The 10,922-nt window shown below is 43.8% G+C and overlaps 1 protein-coding gene across 1 annotated transcript in view; it reads right to left on the bottom strand.

Annotated features, from left to right (window-relative positions):
• PCSK5 (proprotein convertase subtilisin/kexin type 5) overlaps positions 1-10,922 on the bottom strand; it is a gene marked incomplete at its 5' end in the record, with an annotated part of 476,836 nt that overhangs the window by 66,800 nt on the left and 399,114 nt on the right. Inside the window, one exon of the mRNA XM_011947042.1 lies at positions 3,114-3,156. Coding sequence (XP_011802432.1) covers positions 3,114-3,156 — 43 coding nt within the window. The remainder of the gene's footprint in view (positions 1-3,113; positions 3,157-10,922) is intronic.

Genomic DNA, 10,922 nt, shown 5'->3' on the forward strand with positions numbered 1-10,922 from the left:
ATTGTCCGGCACTCACTAGTGAGATGACCCCAGTACCTCAGTTCAAAATGCAGAAATCACCGGTCTTCTGTGTCCTTCGCGCTGGGAGTTGGAGACTGGAGCTGTTCCTATTCGGCCATCTTGCTCCGCCCCCCCGACATCATTTCTTTCATGACATATGTTGATGTATTACTCTTCACCACCATAATTTAATCTGCTTATATATATCTATGCAGAGTTTTTTGTTTTGTTTTAAGATGGAGTTTTGCTCTTGTTGCCCAGGCTGGAGTGCAGTGGTTGATCTCGGCTCCCTGCAACCTCGGTCTCCCGGGTTCAAGTGATTCTCTTGCCTCAGCCTCCCGAGTAGCTGGGATTACAGGTGCACACCACCATGCCTGGTTAATTTTTGTATTTTTTTCTAGAGAGGGGGTTTTGCCATGTTGGCCAGGCTGGTCTCAGACTCCTGACTTCAAGTGATCCGCCCACCTCCCAAAGTGTTGGAATTACAGGCATGAACCACCATGCCCAGCCCATGTAGCATTTTCAGCAGGAGTGGGTAATTGAATTTCAGGTTTGGTCTGTTGTGCCCCCGTCAACCCAAGTCACTAACCACCTCCTTCTGGACCTCCAAGGACTCTTTATCAGGGCAGCTGGGAGAAGGCTGGGGAGAAGGAAGGGGTACTGATACTTATTTATAGAGTACTGATTATGTGTCAAGTATTAGCTCATCTAAATCTCCACAAATCTCGTATGGTAGATATCATGTATCTTTAATTTCTAGATAAGGGAACTGGAGCTCAAGGTTAAGCGCTCAAAATCACACAGCTAGCTAATGGTGGGACTGGGATTTTAACAAAAGTCTGTGTGAAAAGGTTGCTTGTGTGATATGTCACATAGCAACTGGCACTGAGGCCTGAAATAGCTTGGTGTCAAGTCCAAGCAGCTTACTAAAATGTCTGTAACCAGATTATTAACAATAGTAGCGAAGTAGCTTAGCTTTTATTTATAAATATTTTTATGTATGTTATCCGTTATTCTCATGATACAGTAAAAATGTTGTAATTCAGACTCCACTGAATGGCAGGCTTACCTGAAGGGGGAGTGGACAGAAATCGACCCCTGCCTTTGATGAATTTCAAAGCATCAGCATGATATCAGGGGAAACCTTTGCATATCTTCTTTAACAACTTCTTCTTTTTTTTTCTCGCTCTGTCGTCCAGGCTAGAGTGCAGTGGTGCGATCTCGGCTCACTGCAACCTCCGCCTCCCGGGTTCAAGCGATTCTCCTGCCTCAGCCTCCTGAGTAGCTGGGATTACACATGTGCACCACCATACTCGGCTAATTTTTGTATTTTTAGTAGAGATGGGGTTTCCCCATGTTGGCTAGGCTGGTCCCAAACTCCTGGCCTCAGGTGATCCACCCACCTCAGCCTCCCAAAGTGTTGGGATTACAAATGTGAGCCAACATGCCTGGCAACAACCTCTATTGTATAGCATTTCACTAGCTGTATTCAAAATTGCTAAATATTTTCAAAGATTAGATATGTTTGTTTCTTGAAATAAACATCTCATGTTGTACCCTTAGTGATACTGGAGCATGTTCTTTCAGGATATTTGTTTTTCAGAGGGTTTTATGAAACATGCTCATTACCGAGTTAGTGGTGAACTGGAGAGGCGGCCAGGTTTGGCTCCAAAGTTTAACAGAGGGTGTTTAACAAAGTTTAACAGAGCCTGGCCAACATGGCGAAACCCTGTCTCTACTAAAAATACAAAAACTAGCTGGGCGTGGTGGTGTGCGCCTGTAATCCCAGCTACTGGGGAGGCTGAGGCACAAGAATTGCTTGAACTTGGGAGGCAGAGGTTGCAGTGAGCTGAGATCGTGCTACTGCACTCCAGCCTGGGCCACAGAGTGAGACTCTGTCTAAAAAACAAACCAAAAAACAAAAAAACAACAACAAAAAAACGAAGTGGGTCAGGAGTGCAGTGATATGAGACATAGTCAATGTACAGAATGGCAGGCTATTCTGGAAAAGTTAGATTAAAACCAGAAGGCTAAGTAAGAACTGATAAGGTTAACTGATCATTTTTAGTATGTTTCAGCTTGTTGGTCTTCCTTTTCTCTTCCATCCTCCTCACTCCTTTCACTTCTTCCTACCTATTACCACATTTCAAGAGTATTTGTTTTTGGACAGGTGGGTCACCTCCTCTTGTCACCACATTGCTTTGTCCGATTCCATGGATGGAAGGAAAAGGCAATGTGGTGACAAGAGGAGGTGACCCGCCAAAGTCCAAATGTTCCAAATGCAGACCTGTCACTAGCTGTGTGCAACCTGAGTAAAACCTTGTCCCTCTCTGAGCTTCAGTTTCCTCTTCAGAAGATTAACATCCTCCTTGTGTCTCTGACAATCTCAATAAAATGATCGAGAGATGAAATAGTTGTGGGAGTTTGTATATCACAAAACTTCTGAGTTCTTAGGAGGACAGGGAGGGATTATGCAGCCCTCCCTGGGCCTTACCCAGGGTCTTCCTTTCCTTTGCAGCTCCTTTCTCTTTAGTTTTCCTTCTAGGACAGTCAACAATGTGTGCTGGAAGGGAGGCTAGACTAGGAAGAGGAGGTGATATTTTAACATGCCATTTTTGATTTTGTGGATTTTTATTAGAGTGTGTTGGCAGTGATGGTTACCTCTGTTTCATTTAACCTAGTGGTCTGTGTCTCTTGTTACCTAGGGGATAATTGAGCTAATATAGCACCTAGCTTCACCCTGGTGCCTTCGCTCTGGTTAAGGACAAGGTATCTATGCAGACATTTGCAAACAGCTTACTTGGGACCAGGTATATTATTAAGGTCTGTCCATGAATAGCAAGATCTGAATCTTGGTAACCCATGGCAGGATTCCTCGACACCAGTGTCAGGCTGGATGACTTCCAGGATCAAGAAAGAGAGGGCCTCCTTTCGAGGCAAGGAAACAGCTGGGCTCTTATTGCTAAATCCAAGAATTGCTCATTAATAGCCTGACAGGACAGAGTTGCTTCGGGCTGCAGGGCCACTTTGCTTTAATCACTGGATTGAGGATTAAGTCAGTAATGCTTACACTGCAGAAAAGTTAGTGCCATGAAAAGGAAGGCCACGCTTACCTGTAATACCCCATAGCGCAAGATGTGCACGTTCCTGGATCATCTGGAAAAAAATTAAAATAATAAAAAATAATAATTATGAGGAATTTGTCATTTGGAAAAATAGGCTCTGGAAAAGTTGTGGCTTGAGATAAACAATCCTGTGGGATAGTTTCATGAAATGTACTGTCCATAAATAATATGTGAACAGATTGCACCATTTTTAATTAGTAACAAGATGTACACTAGGATTTATCTTTATCAAAGGTAATAAGAGTTCTCATAAACACTTGGCCCTACTTTCAAGGAGGAATAGGCTCAAGCTACTGGGTCTTCAAATTAAAGATCAATGACCATCCACATTAAGAACCCCCTGGCCTCTAAGAGATAGAGGGATCAAGCAAGTCCACACACAAATATTTGGAAAGGGCTACAAGCTTCTGACCCTGAATAGAGGGTGTTCCATCAGTTACCGCAGAATCTTGCCAATGGAAGTGAGCATCATTTGGGGCACTCCTCTGAAATCTGCACAATTATTTTTCCCGAGTATCCACTTCGTGTTATGCCCTTCACAACCTTCTTAAAAAAAACTGTCCTGGTCTCATTAAGAGTAATGATTCAATGCATCCCTTCTGGCTCACAGAAGGGTTCTTTCCTGCAGCTTTCAGGGGACTTAAAGAGAGAAAGGATTTTCAGAGTCATCATCTCAGTCTATTTCTCTCCCTCCTAACACTTCCCAAGAGATGCAACTCTCAGATCTGTCTATAAAGAGAATTCTATGACTTCCTCTGGCCTGCAGTTCTTGCACGTAATAGAGCTATCACTGGCAGGTTCTTTCTGTGATCTAACCTACCCTCCAGTCTTGCTCTTTTTATTTTAATAGGAGATGAAAGGCAACTGCTCCTCTTTAAAATGTTCCTCTTGGTATGTGAAAATTTTATGTCACCTTTAATTAGCAAAATAAAACTATATCATTTGAACTTTGTGCATAGCATTCCTTTCTAATCTATTCTGCCCTCTTCTGGTTTTCTCAGACTGCCCTTAAGAGGTAGACACAACCTCATCCAAATCTTTAGTCACACATTCATCTTAGGTCCTAGGGAGGCTACCAAATGATATTACTGTGTACTACACATAACACAACTAATGCATTGCACCAAATGTTAAGTGGGAAAATTTCTAACAAAGGCTCTGCTAATTAAAGCAGGGATCTGCAGAACCTTCTGGAAATAGCTTGATGATGGTGCAGTGGAAAGAGCGTTGGCCTGGAAATTGAGCTTCCTGTTTGAAGTTTCAACTCAGGCTTAATTGTGTTGTGAACTTGCACAAATGTCACTCTACTTTCTGGGTCCCGGTTTCTGCTGATATAAAATGAGCTGATTGGACAAGATGGTTGTTAAGACTTCTGGAAAGTCACAGTTTCCGAAGTTGAGCCTAGCAGGAGTTGGCAATTGTGGCCCACTCCAGGACCTTGACCTTGCCATCTATTTATGTGTATTGTGGAAGAATGCTTTCATTCTATATAACCAGAGTTGAGTAATTGCAAGAGACCAAAGATATTTACTCCCTGCCACTTCACAGAATTTGCCATCCCCTGACTATAGCACTATCAGCTCATGACTTGGTCATGCTCATCTTTGCTAGGGGACACAGGTGCTGTAGTTGTCTTAACAGCTGGCTTCAGAGTTCCTCTTAGCAAAAGAACCGTCTATATTTGGGAAACTACCTTGTTAAGCTCCTCGGGGTAGAAGTTTAATTGGAAGAGTTGAACAAGAGCCAAGACAGCCAAAGAGATAGAAGGGCTGTTCTGCAGGAAGCTGTTATCTGCTCATGGGCAGGAAATGGTTTTTAATGTCTGGGTAATACATGGTTTGTAATACGGTGACTAAGACAGGACAGTGAAATGAACCAAAAACCAGGCTAATTAGGTGGAACCAGGAACTGAAGCTAGAGGTGAGCATGAGAAAGAAAAGCTCCCTGGCATTCTTAGAAATCTTGGGGAAAGCCAATTCATATACTAGGGATCTGAACCCATTGTAAGTTCATGCAGAGGCCCCAACACCAGTGGTTCCCCTGTACTAGTTCATTTTCCATTACGAGTCTATTTTTGCATCCATATTCTTTTCAGTTTCTAAATAACTTCCTATCACTAAGCTTGCATTTGGGCAGCTTGCTTTACTCTGCCTCCCTGACGAACATATTTGACTCTAACAGTTTTGCTAATTTGGCAAGGGCTGGGGAAATTCTAATCCTGTTCTTTAATGTTCTGGTCATCCCTCCCATCTAGGAACTTAATGAGCTTGCTCTCTGCTCCTTTAAGCAGGTCACTGATGAAAATGTTAAACAGAACCAAGCCTCAGAAATGTGCATACCAATGCAATCTTGAGTTCAGGGACTTTTCCAGCCCAGTTGCACGGTGAATTTGGTACCTTTACAACTGTTTGCATAAATGAATAATGCATAGAACAGGAACTGTGTCTTATAACAGTTTATGAATGCCCATTAGTTTTTCTCATTATTACCAGTTGTTCTAAAGAATGAGAATTATTTAAAAAATTTTTTCCACCCCAGAAGATCCACAAGTCAGACATAAGCTAAATGGATTTAGCTTGACCACTGAGAGGCTGCTGTTATGAGATTAAGGAAGAAGGTAACAATCCCAAATCTAGAAGTTGACTCTAAGTCAGCTTGGCATTTAGATGGTGAGGAGGGGTGGCTTAAGGAGAAAGATGAATTTTCCTGGTTTCTAGTGTGTGTGTGTGTGTGTGCGCGTGTGTGTGTGGTAAGGGGAATGGAAAGGGAGTCTAAACAAGCTACAATTGTTAGCTGTCTTGGAAGGTGTTATCCAAAGAAGGATGCTTAAATAGCTCGGGTGATTTGATCTTGTCAAACTTTTGAGCTGAGAGAGCATATTTTAGGGAGAGATAGGGAAAGTTCAGTCAGAATTCAGAGAGAGCCATTTGGAAAAAAGCCTTCAGAAACAGTGGCTGGCTTCCAGCTGCTCATGTCCCTGCTAAGGAGAGCATGCGAGCAGATGCCTCGTCAGGACGGGGATGCCGTCTTTCTGTCTCGAGAAAACTCATTTTTATTGTTTCATTTGTATGGGGTGGGGTGGGCAGGACTACAATGTCCACTCTATCTTGAGAGCTCTTCATGATGCCCTGTGTCACCTTCCCACTGTGACACAGTGGGATCATCCGTACTGTCACTCATCATGAACTCACTGTCCCATGGAGACATCGCCTCCTGCCTCAACATCACCCTCAGCAGCCAGTTGACATTCTATGCCATTTTATTTTGTTCTCAATAATACCAGTCACCTTCACCATTGAATCTGGATGGATGAGGGCCACAGTGGGAGCTGTGCACATCGCACCTATAAGATGTATTGGGAAGGAGATATTTTAATCTTGAACGTCTAGAGAAGAACTTATTTTTATGGTTTACACGAACTTGGTGTCCCATAATTCAGGATACATACAAGTGGAGGGTGTGCATAACCATGGCAACCTCATGCAGACTGTGAGAGGGTCCTGGTCTCCTGCTGCTCTGTGAGAAAGAAAATTTCGGCCCAAGTCAGCAAGCTGGCATCTCATGAAGATGCAATGTCACAATTACAGGGTGAGACTGGCCGCCCTGGCCATGCTGGCTGTCCAAAGAGACCAGGTCTCCCTATGGTATCCAGGCTGGTATCAAACTCCTGATCCCAAGTGATCCTTCTGCTTTGGCTTCCCAAAGTGCTGCAATTACAGGGAAGTTATTTTGTCACTGGATAAAGATACTTGTGAAGAAACTGGACTTCCAGCTTCCAGTTTATGTGTCTCCGTATTCTAGCAGAAAAGCATGGAATTTAAGATGGGGTCTCACTGTGTTGCCCAGGTGGTTTTGAACTCCTGACCCCAAGCAATCCTCCTGCCTCAGGCTACTAAAGCCCTGGTATTACAGCCCAGTCCTTGGAGAGACCAGGAAATCCAGAGTTTTCTCCAAGAATGGGGATTCCTGAGAAGCGAGTTTCACCTTGAGTCAAGAAAGGAGAATCATATACTGTCAAAGGCAATGGCCTGGAGGCTCAAGAACAGGGGAACAAAGAAGAGCTGGGATTGACAGGATCATGGTCGTTCTCTCTCCTACCTAAAACCTACCACTACCTCAAGACCCCCTCAAGATGGTGACCTGTCTTGGTTTCAACACCTTAAACAGGAAACACTGGGAAGACGCATACTTCTCTATTCCATATCAGACATGTCTTAGAGGAAACCCGTATATCTGAATGACCAAAGAAAAGCGTGAGAAAAATGTGAAATCTGTGCCAGACCATTCACAATGTTTAACTGGTGCCCTGGGGCCCACATGCATTTCAAGGAAAATAAAGTGTGTCGAACTTGCAGAAGACTGAAGTATGTCTGTCAGACCTGCCCCTTAGACCTGGAGCATGGCCTGCCCACCCAGGTTTGTGATGCTGAGTTGCCTTTAAAAGATGACATGCCAAAGTCAGATATCAGAGAAGAGTACTACATGCAAAATGTGGAGAGAGGGATTTCTAACTCGAATGAAAGATGGCCAATTGGCCTGCTGGGGGGAAAACCACATCCACCAGTGACATGCTGGACAAACTCGCCTGGACCGTACCTTATTACCTAAGGAATAAGCCCCACATTTGCTCCTTCTGGGTGGAGGGAGAAGGTGAGAGAGGAGAGGAGTTTTGATAGAGACATGAGAAGCCTACAGGTCCACGTGATTCCCTTGCTGATCAGATATTAAAGACCAATATTATACAGTCAATGACCCTGTAGCAGATAAGCTTCTATTGTAGGCTTCAACCATGCCTCATCTGGAACTCCCAGAGGACAAGACTATCCCCACGCTAGTTGGTGATCCGGGTGATACCACTACTGAGACAGATCTTAAGAAATAATCTCTACCTATTTAGAGAGATCTGGACAATCCCTGTTGTGCAGAGACAATGGTGTGCATCCATCCAGGTTTCCACCGGGCAGGCTGCACAAGTAGCTGCAGAGAAGTCCTTTAATAAGTTCATCGTCAATGGCTGCAGACTAAGTGTAAAATGGGGAAGATCGCAGGCAGCCAGAGGAAAGGAAAATGACAGAACCCCAGACCCAGGGATGCAGATAGAGCTGATTCCAGTACTGCTGGGAGCTCTTCCTCCTTCTGCAGCAGCAGATGCATCTGCCATGACTTCAACCTACCTCCGGGTGTTCCTACAGCTGTGGTGAACATTGCCTGGCCATGTTCAGCTGCTATTGCCCTGTCCTCACCCTTACTATTGCTCTGCCCCTACCTCCAGGATTTGGGCCACGCATGTTCCACTCAATGGGACCACCTTCCCCTTTCAAGAGGACTCCAGGATCAATCCACTGTCTTTCTCGGGACCCTCAGAGATGGAGCTCATGCCAGAAAGCACAGCAGGCCCTAGCACATTATCACACCCCTGGCTGTATGAAAGAAAGGACATTTAAACATCCCAATCAATGAATCTTGGAATAAGTATTTTTTTTCTTCCTTTGTGGTTTCCATGGTATCTGAATGTGTTCAGATGTGGGCAGGTGAGAAACAATGGCCATGCTTTTCTATGCATATTCAAAGGATGGATGGACCTCAAATAAGCTGCTACTAAAACATCTGGCTACTAACATCACATGACAAATAAAATCTAATGCCTGTCTTCTTCATTTCTGTGGATGACAAGAAGCTGGGCGAATTGCAATATACAATAGAATTACCAACCCAATCATATGTTCACTTCGTCTGTGTTTATGGGGGGAAAAGTTGACCTGCAGGAAAAAAACCTTTTGAACATGTTTCTGTCCACTGGGTGTACTGTATTTTATAATCTACAAAAAGGTTACTAGTACTAATGTTCGTAGTGGCATAAGTGTGATTTAACTGTTTTAAATTCACATTATCAGAAAGACAAATAGAAACCAGTACCCATCACAGCCCAGATCTTTTCTTTCCTCTTCTTTTTCTCATTTATTACCAAAGAAATGGAATAATTCACTATCTAAATAAAGACAAAAATGAAATGTCTTTGTATTCCAGTCAAAAAGAGGAACATACTAGCTAAAATGCTTCTAACTTGGTTTTTATCCTAATTTTATTACTTCTCTCATGTTTATTTCTCTTTTGGGGGAAACAGAAGAAACTCAATGTCTTCAGGATAGCCTTTTATCATGGAATGTCTATATCTGCCACAATTGGCCATGAAGTAGATACTTTGTTTAGGCACAATCCACCCTCTGCAAAACTGGTGGGGTGGGGTAATTTTAGGGTGCTCCTGTCTTATCTTTGGCTATCTCATTCAAGCTTCTAGGACTTTCATTCATACCCCATGCGAGCCAGACTCACCCCTACCACTCGCTATTGAAACCTATCTGCCCTGTGTCCTGTTACTGCAAGAACCTACTAGGTTACTGGCTAGGATGATAGACGAATGGGCATGGCAAATATGTGCTCTTGGGAGGCTGCCAGGCTCTCACCTCTCTCACTGTCTTCTCAAGTGTTCTAGACTCCTTAGGTTCCTTCCACTTTGACTCTCTTAGGCTACATCTGCAAATGTTCCATAAAATATTATCCATTTGATTGTAGTTAAACATATCCTGGAGACTTGCTTCTCCCAGACAATCTCAACCTTTTTGCCCAGTCACCTTCTCTGGTCCAATCATCTATATCTTATGCTCTACCAAACTAGGGGCTCCATTTACCTTCCCAGGATTCAGCTTGGCCACTATCTCCCACACTAGGCCAAGTATTAGACCAAAGTCACGCTCCAGCCATACTTCATAGAACTTCCAGCCCCAGTTACCCTCCAACCTCCATCAACAACAGAAATCTAAAGTTCTAAGCTCCATACTGTCTTGATTAATCACTCATTGGCTTAAAAAATTGGTATGGGCTGGGCGCGGTGGCTCAAGCCTGTAATCCCAGCACTTTGGGAGGCCGAGATGGGCAGATCACGAGGTCAGGAGATCGAGACCATCCTGGCTAACACGGTGAAACCCCGTCTCTACTAAAAAAAAAAAAATACAAAAAACTAGCCAGGTGAGATGGCAGGCACCTGTAGTCCCAGCTACTCGGGAGGCTGAGGCAGGAGAATGGCGTAAACCCGGAAGGCAGAGCTTGCAGTGAGCTGAGATCTGGCCACTGCACTCCAGCCTGGGCGACAGAGCAAGACTCCGTCTCAAAAAAAAAAAAAAAAATTGGTATGTTAGGAAATACAACATTTATACACGTTATGCTCACCCTCCACTTGCATACTGACATGCGTGTGTGTATAAATTATTATTCATTATTATTTATTATGTACCAGTGCATGAATGCATTAGTGCATTTTCATACTGCTATGAAGAAATACCTGAGACTGAGTAATTTAAAAGAAGAGGTTTGGCCAGGTGCAGTGGCTCAGGCCTGTAATCCCAGCACTTTGGGAGGCTGAGGCCAGTGGATCACCTGAGGTCGGGAGTTTGAGACCAGCCTGACCAACATGGAGAAACCCCATCTCTACTAAAAATACAAAATTAGCTGGGCATGCTGGTGTATGTCTGTAATCCCAGCTACTTGAGAGGTTGAGGCAGGAGAATCACTTGAACCCGGGAGGTGGAGGTTGCAGTGAGCCAAGATCGCGCCATTGCACTCCAGCCTGGGCAAGAAGAGTGAAACTCCATCTCAAAAAAAAAAAAAAAAAAAAAAAAAAAAAAAAAAAAAAAAAGAAAGAAAGAAAAAGAAAAAAGAGGTTTAATGGACTCACAGTTCCATGTGGCTGGGGAGGCCTCACAATCATGGTGGAAGGTGAAGGAGGAGCAAAGGCACATG

The sequence above is a fragment of the Colobus angolensis genome, unplaced genomic scaffold (genome assembly GCF_000951035.1).
Source record: "Colobus angolensis palliatus isolate OR3802 unplaced genomic scaffold, Cang.pa_1.0 Scaffold257, whole genome shotgun sequence".
Taxonomy (NCBI): domain Eukaryota; kingdom Metazoa; phylum Chordata; class Mammalia; order Primates; family Cercopithecidae; genus Colobus; species Colobus angolensis.